The 27,485-nt window shown below is 56.8% G+C and overlaps 1 protein-coding gene across 3 annotated transcripts in view; it reads left to right on the forward strand.

The window, feature by feature from the left end:
• The window catches only part of COL5A1 (collagen type V alpha 1 chain), a 159,243-nt gene that overhangs the window by 105,191 nt on the left and 26,567 nt on the right, over positions 1 to 27,485 (forward strand). For all 3 annotated transcript variants that reach the window (XM_082470134.1, XM_082470135.1, XM_082470136.1), the window contains exons 29-48: positions 501 to 554; positions 2,730 to 2,837; positions 3,519 to 3,572; positions 5,993 to 6,046; positions 11,612 to 11,656; positions 11,796 to 11,849; positions 12,925 to 12,969; positions 13,487 to 13,540; positions 14,572 to 14,625; positions 17,232 to 17,285; positions 18,098 to 18,205; positions 19,489 to 19,578; positions 19,676 to 19,729; positions 21,038 to 21,145; positions 23,331 to 23,438; positions 24,399 to 24,452; positions 25,504 to 25,557; positions 25,639 to 25,746; positions 26,610 to 26,663; positions 26,764 to 26,871. In XM_082470134.1, coding sequence (XP_082326260.1) covers positions 501 to 554; positions 2,730 to 2,837; positions 3,519 to 3,572; positions 5,993 to 6,046; positions 11,612 to 11,656; positions 11,796 to 11,849; positions 12,925 to 12,969; positions 13,487 to 13,540; positions 14,572 to 14,625; positions 17,232 to 17,285; positions 18,098 to 18,205; positions 19,489 to 19,578; positions 19,676 to 19,729; positions 21,038 to 21,145; positions 23,331 to 23,438; positions 24,399 to 24,452; positions 25,504 to 25,557; positions 25,639 to 25,746; positions 26,610 to 26,663; positions 26,764 to 26,871 — 1,422 coding nt within the window. The remainder of the gene's footprint in view (positions 1 to 500; positions 555 to 2,729; positions 2,838 to 3,518; positions 3,573 to 5,992; positions 6,047 to 11,611; positions 11,657 to 11,795; positions 11,850 to 12,924; positions 12,970 to 13,486; positions 13,541 to 14,571; positions 14,626 to 17,231; positions 17,286 to 18,097; positions 18,206 to 19,488; positions 19,579 to 19,675; positions 19,730 to 21,037; positions 21,146 to 23,330; positions 23,439 to 24,398; positions 24,453 to 25,503; positions 25,558 to 25,638; positions 25,747 to 26,609; positions 26,664 to 26,763; positions 26,872 to 27,485) is intronic.

Genomic DNA, 27,485 nt, shown 5'->3' on the forward strand with positions numbered 1-27,485 from the left:
GGCGGGACAGCGCACGTCCCCAGACCCTTCCGGCGATGCCTGTCCCTTCCAGAGAGCTCTTCCTGGTCCCCCCCGTAAGGCCATCAGCAGCAGTCCCATTCCCCTTGGGGGCTCTTCCAACTGGCTCCCCCTCCTCAAACATCTGCCCGTCAGCCGCTACTGGGCCTACGGTGATGCTTGGACGAGACAGAGACGCTCCGAGAAACGGATGCTGACAGATTGGGTGCTGGGCTCCCCACCGCCCGGCCGTGCAGAGCTTTTGAACTCAAACAGGGTGACCAGGGCTGCAGCACTCCCACTGCAGTCTGCAAAGCCAGCCAGAACCGCAGAATGCAAAGGGTTGACAGGAACACATCTCGCAAGGGACAGGGGGCCGGGCACTTAGAATCCTCTGCCCAGCACGTCTGGCGCTGGTGTTGGGGCCCAGAGGCTCTGGGTTGGGGGACCTGGGCGGTGGGTTTTCTCATACAGACCGAGGCTCTCTCCGGTCCCCCGTGCAGGGTGAAGACGGCTTTCCGGGCTTCAAAGGAGACATGGGCATCAAGGGAGATCGGGTGAGTGTTTGGGGGCAGGGAAAGGTGGGCTGGGCGGGAGGCCCTGCTGGGGCCACAGGGCAGCTTCTCGGGACAGACGTGATGCCTCCGTGGGGGCTCCTGGGCCGCCGGCAGCTTCCAGCCCCTCCCCAGCTTCCAGCTCGGAGCCATGGCAGCTGGCACCTGGTCCTAAACCCCTGCTTACAGGGTCACCTGGCCCCTCTGCCCTGTGTCCTTGCCCTGCATTAGTGGGTCAGTGGGAACTTGTTTTTTTTTCTGGCTGATACCCTGGTTTGCAGAGCAATTCTTTTGGGTCAAGAAGGGTGACAGGTGTCTGGGAGAGAAGAAGGGGTCGCAGAAACGACCCAGCGCACCAGGGAGGGTAGCAGCCTGACCACGGCCACTGGCCGGTCACTGGCAGGGCCGCACCCTGACCAGCGCCTTGAGTGTCTTGGCCCCCGAACACTTCAGCTGCTGTTCGAACCCCCAGACAACCCCTGAGTTCCGGGACCTCCTGCTGGGCTGTCAGAGGTTGCAACAACCTAGTTGGTTTTTAAGGAATGATTAACCTCAGCTCCAGGGAAGCTGGTGGGTGCTGGGGCGGGATGGCGTGTGCCACACGGCTGGTGCCCCACAGAAAGCCACTGGTGGTGTTTTTGTGCAGATGAGGAGAAGGTGATGCAGGTGGCACTTCAGGAAGTGGGGTTAGGGGGCCAGCTGCCTGCTGCCGCGGGGACACTTGGAAGTTCCCCCGACAAGTTCGGAATGAGCGGAGGCCAGGCAGAAGGGAGGGGGTGCCCACACCCCCGGTGAGCCCGCCGTGGTGGCAGCGGCATGCACGCCTGGACGGACGCCGTCGTGGAAACAGTGCTCTCGTACAGGCCGCCCGCCTTGTGCCCCACAAAGCAGATGCCTTACCAGAACCTGCCAGGACCAGAGAGCCTGCACACTTGGCGCTTTGTCCCACGCGGAAAAGGCAGACGTGATCTGGCGCTCTGTCAGAAGGGAGGGGAATAAAAGAGAGGGGTTCATTGCACAGTCCTGTCCCAGTTATATTGCTGCTGAAGACAGCCTTTCTAGAACTTTCTCTGCGGTGACGACTCCCCACTTCTGAGGGCCTCTCTCTGTCTGGCTGGTGAAAGTCCCTTTTATCATCCTTTCCAACGACTTGATGCACACATTTGGGCCCATACTAGGAGAGTGCATTTTCAAAAGACGTTCCGCAGTTGCACGCCGTGCCCTGAGTGGACCTCTGGCTGGAATTGGATGAGGATGGACGGGGGTGGGGTGGGAGGGGACACTTCCTCAGCTGGGCAGCGAGGCTCCTCAGTCTTGATTTCTCCCAGAGAGGAATTTCTGCCCAGTGCTTGGCATTTCCTAATTTTCTGAGTGCTCAGAAAACACGGGAAGGATTCTTTTGTTGAACGAAAAAAGCACCTCTTAGGGACGGAGAGTCCTCGACCTGTAGACACGTTGGGGCTGGGGAATAAGGGAGTCATTAGCTTTCTTTATCCGTGCAGCGCACATTTCTGTTGCGGGTTTGCGCAGCTGTCCTGCAGCTGTTCCTGGAAACCAGTGATCAGAGGAGGACCCAGCAATAGACAGAGAGGACCAGGGTGGGCACTCCGAGGCCGGGCCAGGCCCCTGCTGCTGCACTTGGCCACCCCCCAAGGCCCTCTTCCTTGTGTGGGCTCAGGCCTCCCCACCTGTTCCTTGGGGAAGTTGGATGAGGTGACATTTCGGTTCTTCCGTCTCTGGATACACCCTGTGGGTCTCCCTTGTGCCATGACGCCCAGGCGTGGCCCAGCCAGGCCTTGTGGTCCATTTTGATACCTCCTGGGGCTTCAGGAGAAGAAAGCAACTCCCGCAATGCACGGCACTTCTGCCCTCTTTGGGGAAGTAGCAGTTCAGGGCTACCGTAGTCATCGAAGTTATTTTAGCCAAGAGGTGCTTGATTGGGAGAAGGTCATTGGGAACAGGAGAGTGGGGGCTTGAGTGTGGGCCCCGAGGGGCAGCGGCCGCTCAGCAGAGCCCTGGTCTCCTCAGTGCGAGGACGAGGGTCCGTCTGCTTGAGGGGGCCCAGCGGCTCTTACCGTCCTGGCCTGGGATCCGGCCCCTCACTCCCAGACGGTGGGGGGGACCTTGGGGGGCTAGAGACTCTGGGGGTCTCCTTCACCTTCTCTTTCTGAACTGCAGGGGGAGATCGGCCCACCTGGTCCCAGAGGGGAGGACGGTCCCGAAGGCCCCAAGGGTCGTGGAGGTCCGAATGGCGACCCGGGTCCTCTGGGACCCCCTGGGGAGAAGGTACGTGACACAGGAGGTTGACCGCTTCCCGGGGACAGTCTCTTCCCGATGGTCTTGGGCGTCCAGGCGGTGGCTTGGTCAGGCTGAGCCCCGGGTGGGAGCTGGTGCGAGACCTGACGTGGCTCCTGCCCCTTGACTCCACCCAGCACCCTCGTCCCCAAATCCACTCCTGGAAGAGTTCCTTCCTCCCGCTGGTCACAAAGCTCGGGGTCTGAGCTTGGCAACCACGTGCACCCTGTTTTGCGGCGGGGCGGGCCGGGCTTAGGGCTCCTGACAGCTGCTCTTACACCTGCAGGAGGCCGCCCACCCTTGTCTTGCTCCCCTACCCCCTACCTTCAGCCCCCGAACAGGAACCGGCTCTGAGTGGCCCAAACATCCCGCCCTGTCCTGCCCCAAGGCTGGAACTCTTTTACAGAAGGATTGAACAAAATGTCACAGACAAAGAACTCTTTTCCTTTATTTGGAGCGTTTGCCTGCACCCACTATTATTTCAGCAGTGGCGTTCATCCCTGCTCGAGGGTCCTCTGCTTGAAACCAGGCACGGCGCTCTCCGTGATGACCGTGTCCTCGGCCTTTGGAGACTCCAGCCTGCTCCAGTCTCCTGCCAAGACACGCTCGCTTTCTCTCTGCTCAAGAGAAGCACAGAGCTGGCAGTGAAATGCACCTCCTTTATTTCCCCAGGGAAAACTCGGAGTCCCAGGATTGCCCGGCTACCCAGGAAGACAAGGGCCAAAGGTAACGTACTAACTACCTTGTTAGATGTGACAATTGGCGTCTCCCTGCCCCGCACACTATCACCCCTTTGCCCTCCCTGGCGTAGCTGCTGCGACAAAGCAGAAGGGCACAGTAGCTGGGTCTCGGTTCTGCCCCATTCACCACCGTCTGCGGTAATTCGGCTAAGTCAGAAGGAGGGGCCTGGACAGTTAGGTGAGCCTTTTCAGAGAAGGGGACCACCCAGCTGAGCGTGGGCTGCACCTCGTATCCTCAGTGCCCCTGGCCTCGGGGGGACCGTTGTGCACTGGTTTCTCCACACCCAGAACTTGTGTACCTCTCTCAGATTTAACTCACCCTGCAGATCCAGAAGTTATCTGCTCATAACTGAGCATAAAAGAAAGATGAAACCTTTCTTATAGGAAATCATGCTTTATTTTATGTGTAACAGCTCCTTGAGGCTTTGCAAATCATTTAAAACATTTTTTTTTTAAATCTCACCTTTTATTATTCATGGTTCTTCCTTAAAAAATAACCAGCTGCCTTCACTAGAGACATAATTAACAGCAAAAGAGAACTCGTGGGTCTCTCGGGTTTGCGTCCGTGCGTCCTGCCCTCCTTGGGCTTCAGGCCTCTGGACACCCCGCTTGTTAACAGAGGAAAGGCCCCGTGGACTGGGCTGCAGCTCTAGGTATTTCTTTGCTACTGATGGCAATGCTTAACATCAGTCCTTCCTGTGGAACGCGAAGGCCCCCACTCAGCAGCCGAATCCACAGCCACCGTGCAGGGGAGATCATTTGCTGTGAAACAGGAGTTTCGTTTAGTATCTGCCAGCGATGTAGTCACTGACTGCAGTGCTGTCCACTGTATTTGGAGGAAGAGAGGCTGATGGACCCATTTGCTCTCCTGAAATGCGTGTCCTTTTGGGGGAGGAGAGAGAGGACGAGTTTGGGAGAGACGGGAGTAGGGAGAGAATATAGATCAAATTCAGGCAGCTTTTTGGAAAGATGAGGGCAGAACCTTGAAGCTGCTCAGGCAGTTTGGACAGTCCTTGGGCGGTGACCCAGCTCCTGAGCCGAGCACTGTGAAGCCTGCATCCCAGGTTTTCCCGCCCTGAAGCTCGGTACAGTCTCCTATTTGGAGCAGGCAGGCGGGCACGTGGGTGGCTTGGCAAAGCTCAGCACCCTGGGAGAAGTTCAAGGTTTGAACATCGGTCAACTTTTCCGGGTCTAAGCACACGTTCAGGTCAGGATTTTAAGTCACGCGGAGAGTAGAGACGTGCTGAAGAAATGCTTTAGACGGTGTCACTGGGAGCTCACGTGGTAAGTGTTTGGGTATTCGTCCAATCAAAGCCCTTAAATGCATCCCTGCCTGTGTGCACCTTGTAAAGTTCTAGAATTAAAGAGCTGTGCGAGGCCACAGTCGGTGCATAAATTTGCATTCATTTCTGACTTTATAAGCTGCCGTGCTTTATTTAGAGGTGTTCTGGGAAGATAACAAAACATGGCAACAAGGTGCAGAAAACAAATGTCATAAACGTGACATTCACACGTCATCTCCAGTTAATCTGAGTGGCACATGTTCCCTTTTCTTCCAAAACACCAGTGTTTTGCAGAGATGGGTGTGTGAGAGGAGGGTGTGGAGAGAGGGAGAAAGGGGAAGCCTGGTTAAGATTCAGTTCTGGTTTTTAGATTTGGAGTCTGTGAGGTGCTCAGGAAATACTGAGTAGGCGGGTGGGTGGATGAGTGGTTTGGTGGATGGATAGATGGATGGGTGGATGGATAGACGGATGGTGGATGGATGGTGGGTGGTGGGTGGGTAGATGGGTGGATGGTGGGTGGATGGGTGGATGGTGGATGGATGGATGGATGGATGGTGGGTGATTTGCTGGATGAATGCATGGCTGGGTGGGTGGGTGGATGGATAGACGGATGGTGGGTGGATGGTGGATGGATGGGTGGGTGGGTATATAGTTGGATAGTGGGTGGGTATATAGTTGGATAGTGGGTGGGTAGATAGGTGGATGGATGGATGGATGGATGGGTGGATGGTGGATGGATGGATGGTGGGTGGGTAGACAGGTGGATGGTGGTGGGTAGACAGGTGGATGGATGGTGGGTAGATAGGTGGGTGGTGGGTGGGTAGATAGGTGGGTGGATGGTGGGTGGATGGTTGGATGATGAATGGATGGTGGGTGGATGGATGGTGGGTGGATGGGGGTGTGGGTAGATAGGTGGATGGTGGGTGGGCAGATAGGTGGATGGATGGTGGGTGGATGGGTGGGGGGTGGGTAGACAGGTGGATGGATGGTGGGTGGTGGGCAGCGGATGGGTTCGGTCCGAGACTATGACCCCTAACAGACTCTTCTTCCTGCTGGCACAGGCAGCATAGCTTGTCCTCCTGATCAGGCTCTCAGACTTCTTCCCTAATTAACTCTCTTTCAGGGTTCTATCGGATTTCCTGGATTTCCTGGCGCCAACGGAGAGAAGGGTGGCCGGGTAAGGACGGTCTGGCCTCTGCTCAGGCGGCTTGTTCTGCTGCCTTGGTATTTCGCGGGTATATTCTCCAATGCATCCTGTTTATTTCGCACCCACTTTGCTGCCAAAACTGCTTTCTGGAACAGCTGACCTTAAGCCTGTCCACTGAGCGCTGGTGACTCTTGGACCCCTGGGCGGGGCAGTGCCGCAGTAGAAAGGGCAGCGGGCCGGAGAGGAAGGCGTGCTGAGAAAACAGCGCTTTCTCATGCACAGCCTCCATCCCGACAGCTCTTTTGGGGTCACTGGCGAAACCCAGATTCTCCTCTTTCAGCCCAAGTGACTTTCCCTCCGGGCTAAGTTGAAAAGGAAGGAAAGGAGTTCTGCTGTGTATCTCACGGACTCTGCTCACCCAGGGTCAAGGCGCTTCCTTCCTCCTCTTCCCACGCTGCCGCTGTCACGGGACCCCGCCAGGTGCCACGCGCTTTGCTTCCCTCTGTTGTCCCCCTGAGGGAAGGTGATCTGAGGGCTCAGGCTGGGGGAGCCGTCCTCCCAGCCCCCTGCCGGCCCAGGCCCTCCTGCAGGAGCTGCCCTGAGCGCTGCTTAGGGAAATCACGGGAGGCTGCCTGAGCGCTGCCACGCGGCCGAACAGGATAGGAAGGGTCCTCTTGGGCCTTTGGACTCTGGGCGGCCTGGTCCGCAGGCGTGTGGGGTGTGTGCAGAGCAGGCCTGGGGAAGACGCTGGGCCCAGCCCGGTCCCCTCCGCCCCAGGCTGGCCCCCCACACACAGACGGACGGGCTTCCCCTCCTCGGAGCGCTTGCTACAAACTAATGTTACTGCGTTTGAGCAGAGACAGTGAGAGCTCTTGAAAGCAGGGAGGAAGACCTCAGCCATCCAAAATCCACGCACACGAACGTGTCTGCCAGGCTCACAAAAGAGAAAAACGGGGACTTTGCTGAGTGCAAGTCAACAGCGTAACCACAGGGCGACCTTTATCTATTTGTCTGTATCGGTATCTAGATGTGTCTGCACCTGTGTCTGTATCTGCAGTGTTTAGATGCATGTCTTGTCTATATCATGTCTGTGTCTGTGTCTGTATCTGTAACTGTCTGTGTGTCCATCATCTACCTGCCTACCTGTCTGTCTAGTTCTTCCTTGTAGGGACAGTCTGACTAGTGTCTTTAGGGAAAGACTGTCATTTGAGAAAAGTGGTCCAGGGTCTGGTAAAGGCGTGGGAACCGCGGGGCGACAGGGTGGGCAGCCCCTGAGCTTGTGGAGAGCACAGGGCTTTCCGCACCACGTTGCCGTGAGAACCCCCAAAAGGGGTCATGACGGTTAACAGGGGGTCACGTGGTGTGACCACAGGCCCTGCCGTGGCGGAGCTGGACTGCAGATCCAGGCTGGCACTCTGGTCCAAGCTCTGCTCCCCTCCTCTGCCCCTCACGCTTCTCCGCCTCCCCGCTCCCGAGCTGAGAAGGTTGGGCAGATGCCCGGAATGCCCCCCGGCCCTCACGGGCCGTCGTTCCAGCGCGTCAGCACGTGGGTCACCAGGGTCACCACTGAAAACGGGTTGTTGGAAAGCAGGGGGGCCTGGGGCCAGGAGACTTCCTCCTGTTCTGAGGTTCGGACGTGGTTCCTGGGGCCTGAAACCTGGACACCCCGAGGAAGCGATCTACTCCGGGATTTACAGGGATTGTCGAGTTGCCTGTGGCCGTATCGTGGCCACGTGGGTGGGCGTGGCCGCCAGCATTTAGAGAGAGCTGGGATGGCAAAGTTGCCAGCTCTTCCAGAAGGGAGTGGTTGGGCCGTGGTCAAGCATGACAGGCGCACACGGCTGTTCACTGTGGGAGAAATGTGCCTGGGGCACGGGGGGGCTCAGTGCCCCCCAGGATCCAGGGGAAAATGGCCACGTCTGTCCCCAGGAAGCGTCTGAGATCACCCTGCTTGCAGCGAACAAGTTAGTGCCACCGTTTTAGTGCACGTCCTGGCAGACGGACAAGCCCCCGGGTCTGAGACCCCGAGCATTCATTGCTTAGCCGTGGGCTCCCCGTGTCCCTGCACCCAGGAGAGGACCCTGGAGTCACGAGACTCAGCACTTACGGCACGTCTGCCCATCCTTCCCTCCGGAGAGACAGATGCCTTTATTCTGGAACCTTCCCCACGGAAGGAAGGAGGAATCCACCTTGGCTCTCCTGCCCTGGACTCCAGATCTCCCCAGGTCTCCACTCCGAGGCTGTCTGCCCACAAGCACCCTCGCCGTCCTTGGCTCAGAGGATGGAGTGTGTGGGGGCCCTGAGGAACCCAGGGGGAAGTGTCTCCAGGGGCGGTGGCCTTCCTGCAGCCCTTTCCCCGTGGTTTTGAACTTGCAGCGTCGGTGCCCGTCCTGCTCTCTCGTCCTCGTCAAACTGAGTTACAGGCTTGTTCTTATGTCGCTGTGTCTGTCTGTTCCTGCAAACTGTTTGTTGAGCGTCTGCCTTGCCCATGTGTCCCGTGTGCTCTGTGAGCCCAGGGTGGGGACACTGCAGGAAAAGCCCAAATCCCTGCCCTGGGGGAGCTCACCTTCCAGAGCCGGGACTGTGGACAAATCAGTAAGTGAAGCAGATGGCGAGGCGGATGCTGGTCTGTGCTCTGGCAAAAAATAAGGCAGGATGGGCAGGGAGGGAATTCAGGGGAAAATTGCGATTTTAGGTAGGGGGTCGGCGCCGACCTGGAGGAGGAGGCCTGAGTAAGGGGCAGAGCCTGGGAGGGGCAGGGGGCAGAGGAAACCCGCCTCAGGGGTGGAGGACGGGGACCAGGGTGTGTGGTGGTGGAGGTGAGAGGGGCCGAGGCCCCAGGATGCCAAGCATCCCTATGGAGCACTTGACCGAAGGCGCCGCTGCATTTGAAACGTCATCCACGGGAATTCCACGTGGCGATGATCACACTTTGGATGGGAACCACGGGAAGAGTGGGGAAGGTGGTGAGAAGCACAAGTTCTGTGCCCTCGGTGCCGGTGGTCCCCCATCCTGTTTCACGGTTGAGGAGGAGGGGGACGGCTCTGTGGGCTGACAACGGCGGGACCCAGAGCATAGAGGTCAGACTCCAGGCCTCCTGGGGCGGGGGCCCCAGGTGTCCGTCTTCAGGCCGCTTCTGCACTCCAGAGGCTGGAGGCGAAACACAGAAGCTGAGACCAGTCTAGAGCAGCCAGGCAGCCAGCCCAGCCCCGGACGGGAGCCCCTCACCCCTGCCGACATCATGAGGGAAGCCAGACCCTCTGCTTGGTGATCTGTCTGGCGCCGTTGGTCTCCTGAGCCGTGGTGAATGGAGGACTCTCCCGGCGGTCACTGGTGTGACTGTCCCCACCTTTCCTTGGCTTTGGAATTCAGAGTGACTGGGGCCATTTGGAGAGAGCTCATTCACTTCTACAGCAGGTGCTTCTAACATCCTGTGAAGTACCGGGCCCTGGGCACCTTGCCGCCCAGAGAGGGCACCCAGAGGCCCGCTCATGAGTGATGAGCGTGAAGAAAGACAGGTGAATCGGGGTGTCTCCCAGGAGGAAGAGCCTAAGCCGGCAGTCAGGGGAGGCCTCCTGGGGGCGGTGACATCCCTGGGACCCAAGGAGGGACAGAAGTTGTGTGGGTTAAGTGGGGAGGGCGGCAGGGAGGAGGGGAAGGAAGGCTGGCCATGGCTGCCCCTGCAGGCCGAGGCCTGGGGGGTGAACAGCTGACCTGTGCTCTTTATCCCAGGCCCTGGGGACCCACCCAGGCTTTCATCGGGGGAGCAACGTGGGAGGTTTTCAGAGTAGCTCTGGTCCCCGCTCTGGTGTGGGGAGCGGATGGGAAGGGAGCAGGCGGGCTGTGCTTCTCTGGAGAGGTCGTTTCACTCTCCTTGTGGACATGCTGGTCCGATGGATACTTCCAGGTGCTAGGAAGCTCAGCGTGACGGGTGGCGTGTGTGCCGATACGCGTGTGCCTCCCTTCTGTCCGCCTCATCCTCTGCGGAGGCGCTGGCTGGGTTGGGGGACTGCTGGCTGTGGATTCCACGTACAGCTGGCTGTCATGTGAGCAATCGACAGTCAGTCCCTGTCACTGGCCTGTACCCCGGGCCAAGGCGGGGTCCCAGCCGGCCCTGCCTGGGAAGAGCCAACCCCTTAGGAACACCACCAGCGACCGGAGGCTTCTGCCACCTGCGTCGGGCATCTTGGCTCGAGCGAGGCTAGTTCTGGGATGGCCCGTGCCTCCCCCACAAGGACACAAGGACAAGTGCTCACGGGAGATTCTGTTAAGGAAGCCGTGGATGGGGCACCTTCTGTTCAGTGACGTAAGTCACCGGGATGCAAAACTCTGGGTTCGTTTACAAGGAAACCTGGAGAGCACGGCACCACCTGGGAGGCCTGACAGACTCCGTGGCTGAGACTCTTGTTTTGCTCCCAGTGCCCGGGGCACAGTTAGTTTAGGTTGGAACCCAGAGCCTTTCAGGTGACAAGGTCAGAACTGCGATCCGGGTCGTGGTGTTGGGTGGAGGCTGGGCGTGAGATGACGTGCCAGCTGGACTCGCCCGCAAATGCCAGGGAGTCACCCGGGTGGGTCACAGTGTCTCTGCTGGTGAAAGCCCATCATTTGAAGAAAGCAGACGTTTCATTAATTTTTGTAGGCAAATATTTATTTGAAGCCAAAAGATATCGTCATCTAATGAAAGCAGCGAGACCAGAGTGCATCTTTAAAAAGCATCATAATTACCTCATTATCATAACAGGTTTTATTAAATTCATTTCAAAGTGGAGGCTCTAGAAAGCAGTTTTGATTCTGGCAGCGAATGAATGAAAGGTGGTGAGAGGAAATGTATCAGGTGGCCTTTAGCAATACACATCCATCTTGGGCTTTATCGTTAGAAACCAGAAAAAAAAAATAATTCTGGAAAATGAATGGAGACGAGGTGGAGATACAGGAGCCGTGATCAATCCATTACTTCCATGTGCTGTAGGTAAACTGCACTTACCGGCTGTTATATATTTGCTTTAGAAAAAAACCAACGCAGTGCATTTGTTTTCCTTGGTTTGGAAAATGCAAAACCACTGAGAAAGAAGGAGTCTAAATTCTATTAGAAGAGAAGCAAATGACTCTCGGATATATGATTTATGTATTAAATTAGAAGTTTGTTCGTCTGCAGAGCCTGTTGAAAATTTTATGGCTAATATCCTTAACTGTAGCAAAAGTAAATTATGTAGGAAAGGGGTTGACTTCCTTCTCTTTTCTTGTAATAATGATTCCCCCCACCCCTGCTGAGAGAGAGAGAGGGATGAAGGGGGAGGAGGGAGGGGTAGATGCTTTGAGGGAAGGAAACCAGATAAGCATGGTGAACAGCCATGAGGCGGCAGGAAGAAAATTGGATTTCAACAGGCCTTGTACAGAAATACAAAGCTGTGTGTATTGGATGTGCAGTGAATTCTGTCACCCTGAAAAGTCTTCCTTTAAAATAAAGATAAGGAGGGTGGTCTTTCCTAGCTTCTGACTTCGCGTGGTCTCTCCATCACCCAGGAGAGGGGCCACCGCCCAGACAGTGACAGGTGTGTCAAGTGACTGACCGACGCCCTTTTTCTCTGATTCCAGGGCACACCTGGGAAGCCGGGACCTCGGGGGCAACGAGGCCCAACGGTAACCCTGGGCGTGAGGGCCATCTTCCAGATTGGGAGTGGCTTGTGGGGAGCATGCCTGGTGTGGGGGGTGGGGGGGGAAGGAGGCGTCAAGGACGCCGAGGATTGGAGCCAACCTGTCTTGTTTCCTGTTTGTCCAGGGTCCACGGGGTGAAAGAGGTCCCCGAGGCATCACTGGGAAGCCTGGCCCCAAGGTATGTGTTCAGTATCCTCTGTGGCCCCGGGATGGACCAAAGTTTTTGATGCACCAAAATGTCAAGCACCAGAGGGTGCCCCATGGCCTTTCTCACTTGAAAAGATAAAGAAAGAAGTTTTCTTGGAGGTATTTAAGATGGAGCTGGTCTCCTCCACCAGCCCTTGGATGAGTTAGGTCAGGTTGAGTCATGTGGCAGAGGCTGCCCGGGGCCATCCCCCCGTGGAACTTTCCAGCCAGAAGCCCCGCAGCTCCAGGAGGTCAGGCCCAGCCAGGCTTTGGACAGATTCCGCACCGCTCCCCCCCCCCCGCCCTAGTTCTGATGGGGAGGTCTCATTTCTTTTCTTGAGAAGGGGTTTGGAAGCTGCAGAGACATCTTTGCTGGGATTCTAAAGAAAGTTCTTCCTGCCCTGGTGAAAGATCCTCTCGATACCCTCCTCCCGCCCTGGGGCCTTGAAGCCAATCCACCACCCACCCCAACCCCGACCTGGCCACCATCAGTGTGGAAACAAACCTCGGCCAGGCAGGCTGGTCCTGTCCTGTCCTGTCCAGGATGTGATTTGCAAAGTGCATTCCTGCGAAGGAGATGGGCCCGCTGCTGGCCGAGGTGCAGAGCCAGGCAGATGTGCCAGCCCGGGGGCTACACACATCCTTCCCTGATGAGCTCTGAGCCACGATCACGCTCGCCGGAGGCTGACTTAACGCTCAGCCGTTGCCCGGTGCCGGGTGGGCCCTGGGATGGGGCCTGTGTCCCGTCTTCTCATGAGTTTGGGCTGCACCCCCTGGTGGAAGCGTGGCCTTTGTCCCACAGCGGGAGAGTGTTCTCCTGGAATGTCACAGCCCCGGGGATGCCGGCTCAGTGTCAGGTGTGCTTGTAGAAACAAGGGGACAGGTGGCCTTTGGGAGCCACGGCCTGGCTTTTTACTGAGAATCCAGTGGGGTGAACCTCCAGAAGGGCACACATGCTGTATGTGACCCTGAACTTCTGATGATGTCATGGGCCAGAGTCTTTTCATGAAAAATAGTAATAGTAGAAATAATAATAAGCTTTTCTCGATCTTTCCCTCCCTTCCCAGGGCAACTCTGGAGGCGATGGCCCGGCCGGCCCTCCGGGTGAACGGGTAAGCATCTGGACACATCCCAGAAACATCTCCAGGAACATCTGCAGGAGAGCAGCCTGCCTTAAACAGCCCCCCTGCATTTCTTCCTCAGTGGGCGGGGGAGAGGGAGGCTAGCCTTTGACTCTGCCGAAGGAGAGGGTTTTCCTAAAATGGAAAGGGGGTCAGAGGTAGCCTTCCCTGGGAGTAAAGTCTTCTGTCATTTGGAGATGGAGAGCCCATCCACTTGGCCCTTGCCTTGGGGTTTGGGGGGGGGCAGTGGCTGAGATGTCAGGACACTGGGTCCTGGGCCCGTGCTGCCCCGAGGGACCTTGCTCTGTGACCTGGCCTCCTCGTCCCCTGACTGGACTTCTTTTCACATCGGTGAGGGCAAGGGCTGGAAAAAATAGAGAAAAAGTCATGGGGAGCAGTGGTAAATCATGCCTGGTGCCTGTGCTCAGAGAGCCGACGGTGAGGGCTGCTGGGCTCCCCACGTGCTGGGGAGTTGTCTGTCCTCATACTGGCCATTCTCTGTCTTCAGGGACCCAACGGACCCCAAGGACCCACGGGGTTCCCTGGACCAAAGGGTCCCCCGGTGAGTACTGCATTTTCCCTGTGGGGCTGGCCCAGGATTTCCCAGAGATGTTGGTCCTTCCCCGAGGCTCCAGCAGCCTCCTGGCAGCCGGCGGGTGGGGAGGGAGACCTGCCCGGAAGCTCTGGCTGGAGGGAGCTGCTTTTGGGGAGCACGGACCCCTCTTTCACTTAGACCATCACGATTCTCTAGTTGGTACTGTCTTAGGGCGCTAGTGCTGCCATAACAAATGACCGCACACCCGGTCACTTAAAACCACAGAAAGGTGTTCTCTCACAGTCTGGAGGCCAAAGTCCAAAATCCAGGCGTGGGCAGGCCTGGTTCCTCCTCTGCAGACTCTCGGGGAGAATCTGTCCCAGGCCTCGCCCAGCTTCTGGCGCCTGCCGGCCGCCCTTGAGTTGCAGATGCTCACCCGGATCTCCGCCTGCATCTTCGCCTGGCCTCTCTGTCCGTCTGTGTCTTCCAATGCTCTGTCTCGATCCACCGGTCACTGGATCAGGGCCACCCTAATGCATTCGGACCTCACCTTGACCTGATCACATCTGCAAAGACCCTATTTCCACACGAGGCCACGGTCACGGCTTCCAGGGGTTAGGACCTCAGCCTATTTCGGGGGAGACACAATTCAACTCACAACAGACACAATATATTTCCTCTGAGAAAGAAAAACCCCTCATGATTGGAGTTATTGCCTAACGGCGCTGGCTTGGGGGCAGGGGTTAGGGAGGGGTTTGGCTTCTGAAACGGACGGACTTGATCCTCCTGTACCTCCCACTGGCTGGACCTCAGGGAGCTGCTGACCTCTCGCTGCCTTGGTTTCTCCCCGTGGGAGATGACGGTGACCCTCGGGGTGGTTGTGAGCGTTCAAGGGGACGCTGCCCAGACCCTGGGTCCCACGTGGTACTTGTCACCGTGACTTTGCCGTCATTACCTTGGAAATGAAATGGTAGCTTTTGTTGCCTGGTGTAGCACAAAACCCTGAAGGTGTGTGCGTCTCAGAACAAAATGAAACTCCCTTCCTTTGTTTTCTTCAGGGGCCTCCAGGCAAGGATGGGCTCCCGGGACACCCTGGGCAGAGAGGAGAGACGGTGAGTATGGGCAGGGCCGGAGGACCTGGCCTTCGCTGCCCATCAGCTTATGGGAGGCGGTCAGCCTCGGGAAAGGCCCTGAGGGCCGGGCCATCTTCTGTGGCCTCGGGGAGAGCCCAGCGCAGGCAGCAACCCTGTGACACCTCTGTGTGCAAAGGCAGGCGCCGGCTGCAAAGTTCATCCTGGCCAGTTTGGTCCAAGGTCACACGTGAAACCATCGTGACACAAACAAAAACCCAGCGCAGCCGCCTGTCCTTCCTCCCGCAGCAGTCTGAGTGTGGCCGGTTTGTTCTATGTGCATCTGATCTGGAAAAGTAGTTGGGAAGATTCTCCGTCTGTCGTTTGGTTATTTTATGCCGCTCCCAGCTCTGTCTGTCCAGGCCCTTCCGGCCTCGGGGTTGACGACTGGGGGCCTGGAGGGCTCCTTCCAAGTCCCCTTTTATAGGAAGGAGGACAGGTGGCCGGTCAGGGTGGAGTTTGGGCCCTTGGCTGTGCTCAGGGCCAGCGTCTCTGCTGTCACAGGCTCTCCTTGACCTTGCCCTGACTTGAAGCATTGCCCGTTCCAGCCTTTGTCAGCTGGACTTAAAGGACACCCGCATTTTTTAGTTCTAGGAAAAGCATTTATCGGAAATGTGATCACGTTCTGGTCCCGGGAACCACTGGGGATTGGGCCCAGCTTCACGCTGTGTCCCCTCCAGGCCTGTGCCCCGGAAGGGCGTGGGCAAACCTGTGACCTTGGGGCTCCAGGCCTTGGACAGTTGGGGACTCACAGCGCCTGGTGACGTCCCTGTCACCAGATTGGTGGAGAGTGACCGAGAGGCCCCCTTGTCTCTGCACCCGGTGTCCTTGTGGCCAAAGGTCTCTGACGGACTCTCCCAGGAAGAGCAGTCCCCTCGTGAAAGTGCATTTTGCATGGCACATTGAATATGTTCTTGGTGACTGCTTAAAAAAATCCCTTTGTCCCTTTTTGGCTCATTCTGATGAAACGTCTTCTAATTGTACCATCCTGGCATTCTGCACAGCGCTCCGTGGCTGATAAATGGAGATTACTTTGCTCTTTTGTTTGTAGAGAAAAATGAAAACATTCCTAGCTTTGCATATTTTTCTCTAATGCTTTTCTGAGGAGAGAAGATGGAAGGTTTTGCATAGTGTGTGCTTTTCCCCCTCTGCCTTGTTCTGGGAAGAGGCTGGCAAAATAATTAAGCTGCTTATTTTTGCTGGGAAAGTAGGACAGGTTCTTCCCGGCTCCACCTGCCACGCCCGGCTGCCCCCGTAGGCTCAGGGGCACCCCCATCCAGACCCACCTGGGGTGGCATGTCCTCCACGGGCCAGTCCAGACGCCTCCAGAAAGGTCTTCCCTGGGGTGTTGCATTGTGCTTTCTGTAGAGGCTGGAAACACAAGAGGTCATGGCATCTCCTAAGTGCAACTGCAAAGCCCGTTTCTCAGGAGGGGCTAGAGACGGATCCCGGCCTCAGCAGCCGTGGACGGTCCCCACAGTGGACCATGCGGGGGGCCTTTCTTGCCTTACACCCAGGCTCCTGCCTCCACTTGGACACTGCTGCCCGGCCCGCCGAGCGGGGGGTGCCCTCGACCTGTCCACCGTTCCTTGTTTCTGACCCTGTAAAGGCTGCCTACGGGGAACGCCGCATTGACCATGGCCGTGTTAGTCCATTGCATGCAGCTCAGCTGGGCCTGAAGAAGGGAGCCCTCCTGGAATCTGCCGAGAAGCCGAGTCGGCTGTGGGTTTGTGTGGTCCGGCGGCTGAGTGTGAAGCCTCCGTCGCCTGCACGCTGGCCGTCGTGCAGTGAATTAGAGGCCCTCGCTCATCAGCCCCGCGGGCAGCTCACCCTGCAGCTCTCGCTGTGGCTTTCAACGAACCACCTCCCTCTCCAGACTCTAAGGGTTTCCGCTAAAATCCTCCCGGGCACAGCACCTGCCGTCTTCCCCAGCATCGTGTGGCACCTGCCGATAGCATCTTGTCGGCACGTGCCGTGCTCTGTAGACGTGCCGGAAATTACACTCGCGTTGCTTTGCTGTCAGCCGTCTCCTCTGGAGGAGGGTGTGTGCAGTGCAGCCGGACGGGTGCCTCTGTGCCACTGTGCAAAGCAGAAGCAAGAGATTCCTCTGGAACCGAGCTAAGAATATCTCCCAGCTGCCGCACTGTGAAAGCTGCAAGTCCCCACCGCGTCCCGGTTTCAACCAGTGCAGGGGGGCATGGTAGTGAAACCACCTGCCCGGCCCCAGGAGCCTTGGTGACAGAAGCAGGACAGTCTCTACAAAGTCACTGACGAGATACAGCCCAGAGGTGGCTCCTGAGAGGGGACACCAAGTCTGCTCAGAAAATGAACACTTAGTGACATTAGAAAGATGAACGGTTTTAAAATATACTTCTCAGCACAAAGCAGGGCGATGGGAAGCAGCTGGTGAAACTAACCTGTCTGGCTTCACGACCTTCCTGAAGTTCATGCAAAATGAAACAAGACAAATGGTCCTTTTAAATGAAGGCTGGGACGTCCACTGTTTGGTGGTGGGGTGAGGGTTGGCGGGGGCGAGCCTTCTCTTGGGCCGTTTTCGCCATCTCAGTGTGCCAACTCTCTCTTCGCAGGGTTTCCAAGGCAAGACCGGCCCCCCAGGCCCCCCGGGTGTGGTCGGCCCTCAGGTGAGTTACAGCATCCCCTGGTGTCACTGGTCGTCCTGGGTCCCCACCCACACAGGAAAGAGAGCCACGCTCGGGACGGAAGTTCCCCACCATTCTCAAGGTCTGGCTGCAGCCAAGAGGGCATCACAAGGCCCGTAGTACTTGTTTAGAGATGTGCTCCGTGCAGGGAACCAGGTGCAGAGAGCAGGGGAGTGATCTGTTGACACAGACATAAACGGAGCAGGCAGAACCATGGGGGCTGCCAGCCCCGTGGGCAGACCAGGCTGGCTCGGGAGTCTGACTTCCGCCCCCTGGGCAGCCCAGCCCTAGGTATTCATGCAGCCTGATTCCCCGCCCTGGATCCAGTACCCAGGGCTGCTGTTCTAATCGCCCGCAGATCAACGTGAGGACGGGCTTGCAGGCTCAGAGCCGCAGAACAGGGCGCAGTCACCTTGCTTCTCAGAAAGTTCCCACCGAACGTGGCAGTGAATGAGATACTGACCCAGGAAATGCGAGCGCACCCCCCGCTCCCCCTCTCTGCACTGGTTTCCCCGTGACACCCTGGGAAACGCAGGCCCTGCCCCACTTCACTGGGGAGGAGACACAGGACCACAGGGCCAGGCAGTGGCTGTTGAACATCACCCACCTGGTTCGCTTTGACCTTTCTGGATCTTTACCGGAGGGAGGTGACTTTCAGAGGAATGTGGAGGTCTAGTGGGCTTGCAATGGCCCTTTGCCTCTGTGGCCAGGCTGTCCTTAGAGTTAGGAAGAGAAGGTTACTCCCTTGCGTGTCCCTTGAACACGGTTTATGGCTGACACACTTTTCCCAACAGGGTCCCACGGGAGAAACTGGTCCCATGGGTGAGCGTGGCCACCCTGGGCCCCCGGGCCCCCCTGGTGAACAAGGGCTCCCGGGCCTGGCTGGAAAAGAAGGGACGAAGGTGAGTGGCCGGGACCTCTGTGCCAGGTAGACTTTCCCAAGGAACCATTTCGGCCTTTGGTCTGCTTTTCTCTGAGGAGTGGGTAATTCTCAAGCAGATGCTCGTCGTGCCAATCCATCCCCCAAACCAGGAACTTAGTTCAGCTTTTGCCCGCTTTGAAGGAGGGCCTGAGCAGACCTGCCGCCCGGATGGATGTGACAGGGGCTGGGGACCGCCTTTTCCCTGGGCTGCCCACACCCATTCCCAGAAATGGATAAAACTCTGACAATTCATGTGTCTAAATGGGATTTAGCAGAAAGCCACCCTTTAAAAAACTGCCCACTGTAAGAGGTGAAAGAATAAATATTAAAAATATCTATCCTCACTCTGGGTACCCCAAGCTGGTGGTTATAACTTTCTGTGTTTTAGCATAAAAATGAACAGCCTTCCCCTTTTCAGCTTTTCAGTGAGGGACACAGGAAAGATAAGCTCTCCAGCCCCTTGTGTGACCACATACAAGAGATTAAACTTGAGAAGTAATCAAATAGTGAAAAAATTACAAACACGTACGTATGCATGCATGCATATATGCTTGAGTACATATGTATGTGCTTGAAAAACTACACGCATATGTGTGTGTATAATACAGAAGCAGGTGTCTGGCCACAAAGAGAGCTCTCTGAGTTTGGAAAGGAAGCCAAGGGCATGCTGGTTTGAAGACCGATATGCTGCCATGTTGGACCCCAGAGAAAATTCTGGAAGATGTCAAAGCTTTAGTGAACTTCAGGGAAGGTACATGCTCAGGTGGAGAATCTTTTCAGAATATGTGGTTTCAGGCTTGAGACAAGTGTCTTGAGCGGCAAGTCCTCTTCAAGGCAACGCTTCCCATGCTTCGGCCACGGACTCCTTCCCCCTGAGCCCACTTTTCGAGGATCCCCAGATAACATGAGAAGGGCAGACGTGGGGCCCTCAGCCCCGGCTCAGCCATCGTGGCCCCGAAGGACATGGTGGGGGGCCGGGAGTCCGTGGAGCACGGCTGGATTCCCGGACGGAATCTGTCCCCAAGCCACACGCAGAGCCAGCCCGCCGCACAGGCCCCCGGGTGTGAGCTTGGGCTGCGCTCCAGCGCGTGGACCTGCCAACCAATGATTCAAGTCAAGACTCAGAGGTTCCTTTTAAAGCCAAGTGCCCGGGGAAGCCCCCCATCCAACCCAGTTCCCGCGCGGATCTGGAAGACCAGGCCCCGCCCAGCTCCCCATTAACCCCGGCATCGCTCGGAAACTCATCTATGGCTCTGATTTCAGGGTGACCCAGGCCCCGCCGGCCTTCCTGGAAAAGATGGCCCCCCAGGGCTACGTGGCTTCCCCGGGGACCGAGGGCTTCCTGGTCCAGTGGTGAGTGAGGGGCCAGCCGGGGGGGATGGAGCTGGAGGCTGCCCAGCCCGGGGGGGGTCTCCCCTCGGTGCCCTGCCCACATCTTGTTGTTTTGCAGGGGGCGCTTGGACTGAAAGGCAGCGAAGGCCCCCCCGGCCCGCCAGGCCCCGCGGTGAGTGTGCTGGCTCAGCACAGAGCCTCTTTCCCACCCTCTGCCTCCAAACCTGCTCTGCAGGCAAGACGGGGGTCCCGAGGCCCGGGGAGCACACACGCCTGCCCTGGCCCCGCGTGGGTCCTGGGAAAGCTGTGGTGGAGGAGCTGGGCTTGGGAGGGACGTAGACAGTGTGCCCGAGCTGGCAGCCGGTGACGAAGGGCCGGGGCGGGGGCGTGTTGTATGAGGACAGCCGGAGAGCCGGGTGGTTTGGAGGAGGGCTGCGTGGGCCCCCCAGCCTGTGGAGGAGGCTTCGTGTGGGTCTGGTCCCGGAGCAGCCGGGAGGGGCACGGACACACAGCTCCACGGCCTCGAGAGCTGGGCTGTCTGCACACCTGGGGCTGCCCAGGGCAGAGGTGAGCCGGCACAGGTGGGAGGCCTGTCCCCCAGAGCTGTGCTGTCTGTTAACCTAGGTGCCCCCCCGCAACTTTGAGTCTAGCTACAAGAGGCTTGGAGATCCAGAGTTTCCAGACCCTGGGCTGTGGTCTGGGGGAATCGGGGGCCGCGAGAGGCTGTGCCCACCCTCCAGAGACACGCCCATGGACCCCCTGTTCTTGCCTGACTCTTTATGGAAATGCGACATCTGCGTTACTTCCCCCTGCCCTTCAAATGAGCCCATCTGACAGCCCGCTCACTCACCTACAGCTGTGGGGCTTCAGGAGCTTCCCCTGGCCCCTGGCTGGGTTTGAGGGTGGACCATGAAATGCCCCCCTCTTCCCCTGAGTTATGGGCCATTTGAGAGGGAAAATGACGGGGAAGTCAGGTGGAAATGAAAATATTGCCTTTCCTTGTGATAAGGGCCAGGAGCAGGACGACGCCCCGGGCAGCAGTGGTCTCTCAATGCTGAACCCTAGAATTAGTCCAGGTGCCCACCTGTCAGCCCCGCTCCTGGGCCAGAGCCTCGCCTGTAAAACCTACAGCATGGAGGGGCAGGGCAGCAAGTGAATGCTCTGTGGCAGGCAGACCCCAAAGGGCAGAGTGGGTGCCAGGGTCCCAGAAGAGGTCATTCAAAGACAGAACTTAACGGAGGGACGATGTGTTTTCAGACACTGTAGAGGGACGTGGAATTATGGGTTGGGGAGTGAAGAGGGGGTCAGAAACACAGCCTCACATGCTAGACCAGATAGTTTGTGTTTGCAAGGGGCCCTGGGGAGCTATTGTGGGCTCTAGAGTGAGAGGGTGAGTGGTATGACCAGGCGGTGCTTTAGGAAGTTGTATCCATGCATTTGGAGAGCCTTTGAAATAAACCACTTTCTTGCCTCGCCCCAGGGATCTCCAGGGGAGAGAGGTCCGGCCGGTGCTGCTGGGCCCATCGGAATTCCAGGGAGACCTGGGCCCCAGGGACCTCCCGGACCAGCTGGGGAGAAAGGAACTCCTGTAAGTACTGCCTCGAAGGAGCTCTGTCCCTGCTCCTGTGCTGTCCCCTCCCCAGGCATTTCCCTGGGGGTTTGCGGGATCGGGGAGGTGGGGGCAGTTTGTGGTGTGTGCCCAGCTGTCTTGATTGAGGTCCAAGGGCCGATCACAGTGGCGGCCAGGTTCTTTCCCGGAGTTGCCTGAGCTGGAGGGGTGTTCGGGGAGTGTCCGGGCCAGGCTCGGCCGGTCACACCCACGCATCTGGGCCCCAGCACGTGCAGGCACGGGGAGGGGTGGAGACAGTGTGTCCAAACGTGGCTTTGGCCCCAGTCCAGGCTCTGGGTGCCCTGTGTGGACGGGCCACTGCCTCCTGCTGTGTACACAGCCCCCTGTGCCCTGGCCTGGGCCCACGGCTGGTCAGTGTCTGGGAAAGGTGGATATTTGGGCTGGTGCTTGCGTTGTTGGTCTGGGGGTAGACATGGAGAAAGGAAGGGATGGGAGACATGACCGGCAGATAAGCAGCTTCTACCCAGACCCCTGACAGCCAACCTCCCAGTGAACCCCAAGTGTGATCGCCCCAACCTGGAGGCTTTGTGAAAGCTCAGGGGCAGGGGGTCTGGAGTCCTGCTTTCCATGAAGGGGGTTAGAGAGACCCTTCCTGTGTAGACACTTCCTGGGAAGCCAACCGCCAGCCCCTTCCCCAAACGACTCCCCAGAACGCCCCTTCCTGCCTGGACGTACCCTCACCCCGGCCACGTTTGACGTCTGCCACATGATTTTGGAAACGCCCGCCTGCCCCTGCATTCAGTCAGCCGTGGAGATAAATTCCAGCTCAGACCTCCCTTCCGAATTCTGAATGTCATAGGAGCCCGAGTTCCAGGGGAACGGGCTATGTGGATGGTGTCCCGTTGAGTTAAGACACCTGCGTGGATTGATTTCTGTTAGAAGGGGTGGGTTTTCTTATGTGTTTCCCTGTTCATGGCGCATGGGTAGAAAGAGGGCCCTGGTTGCCTCCCCGGCCGAGAACTCCCCATGGGAACCACGCTGGACACGTGGGCACCACGGAGAATCCGACCAGTGTGTCATCGGCACTTCTGATGGCATCTGCTCCTTCCCGTGAGGCTCCCAGGACACGGATCCCGCTGAATTCTGCCCCAGAACCCTGCCTCTTGTCGGGCGCTGGGTGCATGTAGAGCACACACAAATGAGGTTGGAAACGGTTGAGTTCATTGTTTCAAGAGAGTAAATACTTGAGCAGAAACTTCTCAGGGTTGCATCATCCTGTGAAAAGCTTGTCATGCTTCCAGAATAGCTGCAGAAGAAAAGGTCAAACAAAGGTCAGGTGTCATGTCGGGCAGGAAGGTTCCCTGTGAGCCACGGTCAGCCTGGACATTTTCTGGCTTAATTGGGGAAGAACTTTAATCAGGGCGAACTAAATCGAGGAGCAGGAAGTGAATTGTGCAGGAGGAGAGGGGAAGAGGGGGCAGGAGGGGATGCCAGCTGAAGTCGGTGACTGTGTGACTGTGCACTTTCCCACCCGTGTCCCCTCCCCGACGTCCACGCCTCGTTCTGTGCCTCTCCTGGGAGAAGGGAATCCTGGCTTGGGTGAGAAAGTTCCAGCCACTCACAGGGTGGAACGTGGCTGGTAAAATTGAACAAGAACTCAGTAAGGATCATTTGAGATGACCAAGGGGGCAAGTAGGAAAATGAACCAAAACCATGAGGAAAGGAAGATAGGGGTGTGTGTGTGTGTGCATGTGTGCGCACGAATGTGCAGGTCCGTGTGCTCTTGCAGGGAGGGTGTTTGCAGGGAATCGGGAGAGTAAGCAAGTTGGCCGAGGCCGGAGCTCAGGCCCTCCTGGCCACTGGCTTGGACGATCCCGCACACAGACCCAGGAATCTGGTTGGCGAGGTTTGAATCCCAGCTCTACTGCTTACGAACGAGCCTCAGTTTCCCCATCTGTAAAAGGGTAGCCCTTCCTAGGATGGGCAAGGATTAAATGCAGAGATGCAGGGGAAGGGGTGATACAGGGCCGGACCCGGAGCCACCCTCGGTGCATCTGAGGGAAATCCATTAGGACTGTGGTGATGGTCCCTGCCCAGGAACTGCCCACTTCCTGCCTGTGGGCCTCTCTGTGGGGGATGAGCTGGTGGCAGAATGTTCCCACCATGGAGCTGCCTTTGAACAGGGATCTCCTCTCCTCTTTAGGGCGAGAAAGGTCCACAAGGCCCAGCTGGCCGAGACGGTCTACAGGGTCCCGTGGGGCTCCCTGGTCCAGCTGGCCCTGTGGGTCCCCCTGGAGAAGATGGAGATAAGGTAAGAAGAATTCGGAGAAGTCCCCCAACCTGGACCACGCACAGCCAAGCTTGGCCAGTGCCGGCAGGTCAGAGCCAGCGGGGGGCGTTCCTTTTAAACCAAGGGATGCAGGCGATGTAGGGGCTCTGGCGACAGAGGGACCCCATGCTGCCATCCAACGTTCTTGGCGTTAGTGGATGATTTCGGAATAGCTCACAAATAATGGTAATAAATGAGATCTCCGACATGTTTGAGGGGACTTAGATGCTGCTTTTCTCTTGTGTAGTTTTGGTGTTGCCAAAGACATTTGCTGTAGCAGCCAGAGCAAGGGAAAATGCTCTCAATCATTTCAAATTCTAAATCTGTGGAGCCCGATTTAATGAGGTTTTACTCAATGTCTATTTTTAAATGTCTCCAATGATCAAGGCCCCCTTCCATTAAGAACATGCTTTATAATCCTGACACCGTTACTGCCGTAGCTTGTATTTTATCCTCCATTTAATGAAGACAGTGAAATTTCTCTCTTCGGTTTAACTTTCTGTTTATGAGAACTCTCCGGTGACATTTCCGACTTTGTCACCTCTGCAGCCATGATGCCTTGCCTCTCAGGGTGGGAGACAGCCCTGCACAGCAGAAACACTGGAGAGATTTTAATAACTTTGGAAGCATAGTAATTGAGTTGTCTTTATTATACTGTCATGTCATCCAACTTGACAAAGTAAATACTTCCGTTATGATTTTTTATCACACTTTCAAATCTGGTACAGTCCTGCAAAGCGTAAGATCAAGGCCTCATCCCTTTTAGTTCTCTTATTAAAAAAGAAATCAAATTAATATATGGAAACGTTTCTTCATAGGAAAGTTATAGTGCTCCCTGGAGAGGAGATTATTCTTACTCTCCAGGAAAAATTAATTCAGGGGAGCAGATAACGTGCAAATGATTATTGGACCATCTGACGGGTCTTTCATATGTTCCCACAGGGGGAGATCGGGGAGCCGGGACAGAAGGGGAGCAAGGGAGACAAAGGCGAACAGGTAAGGGCCACACGAGTCACATGCAGGGCCACCAGTGGAGCCACGGCACAGGGCCACGTGCTCGGTGTGGCACGCACAGATCACTGACGTGAACAACCATTATAATATAACAACATTCACACCGGTACCTGATGGGACAGAGCTGGGCTTTGGGCTTTCCTTCCCTGTTGAAATCTTGTGTGTGTGCATGTGCCTCTGTGCGTGTTAGGTGCACATGTATGCATGTAACATGTATCTGTAAGAGACTCCCTTATTAACAGATGAGCAGAAAGCACTCATGGGTTTTGTGAAGTAAAGCAAATTCAGCGTTTTTGTCCTTGAGGTTTTCGGCCCCACAGACATAATCACCGCCCTCCCATGCTGAGGGCTGCAGGATATTCCAACAGAGGCAGCACCCTGACCAAATACCTCTTAATTTTCCCTTAAAAAAAAAATTCTGCTTTAGAAATACTGGTGCGTTCTTGCAAACGCCCTGCCGCTTGGCTGGCAGCTCCGCCCGGGGGCCATGGAAGGAGGCCTGCACTGCGGACCATTTCGCCAGGCGTGTCTGTTCCCAGGCAGACAGTGACCACGTCCCTGTTGACCCGGGGCCAGTCAGGACAGCGACAGCATGCTGGCCTCTCTCACGTGCTCCCTGTGCCAACAGTGAAATGTGCTTGGGGACACACTTGGGGGCAGGCATCGTCGTGCCAGGTGTGGACTTTGGAGTCAGTCCCTCGCTCGGCCACAGATGAGCCACGTGATCTTGGTCCTGGTTTTTAGACGGGGCCTCTGGGGCCTGTGTCATGGGTGTGTGGTGGGGGCCGAGATGATGCATGATGGCCTCTGGCGGGACGTCGGTGTGGCCGCCCCCCCCCCCCGCCCCTGACAGCACATGCTCAGGGTTGAACAGAGAGCATCACGCATTCCAGAGCCGGCAGCCTGGCCCAGGACGGCCAAGCGTGGGTGCAGCCCCGATGACCTTGGCTGCAGGGCCCCTGCGCACACTGGCCTTTCTCCCTCGGCCTCAGCTGTGACTCAGGAAACAACTGTCTGTGTCTCTTCCCCACAGGGTCCCCCTGGGCCTACAGGACCTCAAGGCCCCATCGGACAGCCAGGCCCCTCTGTGAGTATCAGAGAGTCCCCAGCCCTCGAGCTGACGGGGCCCCGTACCTGGCCCTCACCATGCTCAACGATCTCCCTGTAGGGAGCTGACGGCGAGCCGGGTCCTCGAGGCCAGCAGGGCCTTTTTGGGCAGAAAGGTGATGAAGGTCCAAGAGGTTTTCCCGGGCCCCCAGGACCCGTGGGGCTGCAGGTAACAACAGAGTTTGCACAATGGCTTGGGGGTCCACATCAGCTGATTCCCGCATCTTTGCGACGCCTTCCCCTCCCCTCCCCTGCCCTGCCCTGCCCTCCTGTCTCCTCCCTCCTGTCTTCTGAAGGATGGGGCAGCTAAGGCGAGGCTTCAGGGGCTTCTCCATACATGAAGTGCTGTGAATTCTCAGAATTCCACACACACCCGTATTCACTTCTCTTAACCGGTGACATTTGTGAATTTGCTCATTGTAGAAATGCTGGAAACTACAGATAAACTGTTAGAAAAGGAAACAAAAATGGCTTCTCAGCGCGTGGTGGTGCCCCTCCACACCTCCTAAACGCCTGTGTTCACACACACACATGCACATGCATAATTCTGTTTGATTTTTGCAAACTGCGAATCGTGCTGCATGTATAGAAAGTTTGGATCCAGCTTTTCCCACTTCCTTTTATATTACACGTCGCGTCAAATGTCATTAAATATTCTTTGAACACATCACTTTTTATTTATTTTGAAAATGTGACTCTCAGTTACTGCCTTGTGTCCCAGCATATGGTGGTGACATAATGGATTCAAACATTTCCCTGCTGGTGGCTCATTAGGGTTTATTGTTTTATGGGACACTTTCAATAAGCACCTTGTCAATAAATCTTTGCATACTTCTCTAATGCTTTCCTTGCGCTAATTCTGAAACTTGGGATTTGGGGGACGTGCTCATATGGAGCTGTATGTTGAAAAGCACATTCCTGAGGCTTTTGAATGCTCGGCTTGGGGTCCTGCTGGGGAGGTAGTGAAAGTTGTGTGTTGGGGGGATAGAGCCGCGCCCACGTGCCGAGTTTCTGATGAATTCCTGTTCTCAGGGTCTGCCGGGACCTCCAGGAGAGAAGGGCGAGACGGGAGATGTGGGGCAGATGGTGAGTGGCACCGGCTCTTGGAGACCTGGCCGTGGTGGCTGGTTGCTGTGTTGGTAGACGTTTGTGTTTCCTCTGGTCTCAATGGCTCTTCTTCTCTCAGGGTCCCCCAGGTCCCCCCGGCCCCCGAGGACCCTCCGGAGCTCCAGGTGCTGACGGGCCGCAAGGCCCCCCAGGTGGAATAGGCAATCCTGGTGCAGTGGGAGAGAAGGTGATTCACGCCCCGTCACCGTCCTGCTGTATGACGTGCGAGCACGTGTGTGTGTGTGTGCGCGCACGCGTGCGTGTACACGTGCACGTACCCATGTGTATGTGTCCACCGCGTACACGGAGGCGTCCAGGTGCACTGCTGGGCCATTCCTGCCAGATGCGTTTGGAAACTTAGAAGATGTGTGCAATGGACCTGGGAGCCCTGCCCTTACCCAGGAGATTTTCCAAATGATAACAACCACCAGCAAGGCCCCGCCACCTCCTCCTCTGAGATTTGGCTCTGATAGACATGGTTATCTATTCCTTGAAGTGCGTAGTTGCTACCTTTTCAACTCCTGTTTCTGTCAAATCCTGTTTTCTCATAGCCTCGGGTCCCCTTCATCTGATCTGGTTAATGTTAGGGCCTGGGCTCTGGAGATGACGCGAGCACATTGGACATATGTACGTGCACACGTGTGTACATGCCTTACTTGCGTGCGTGTGTGCGGCGGGCGAGACGGTGCCAGAGTCTGACTCCACCTGGGCCCAGGAGGTTGCACTACTTTTAAAGCACTTATCCCAGTTCCTTGGGGGTAAAAGGAAGGTGATGGATGTGCTCCCTTGTGTCTGCACTCC

This window comes from Balaenoptera physalus (genome assembly GCF_965194825.1).
Source record: "Balaenoptera physalus genome assembly, chromosome: 7".
In the NCBI taxonomy this organism is placed as follows: domain Eukaryota; kingdom Metazoa; phylum Chordata; class Mammalia; order Artiodactyla; family Balaenopteridae; genus Balaenoptera; species Balaenoptera physalus.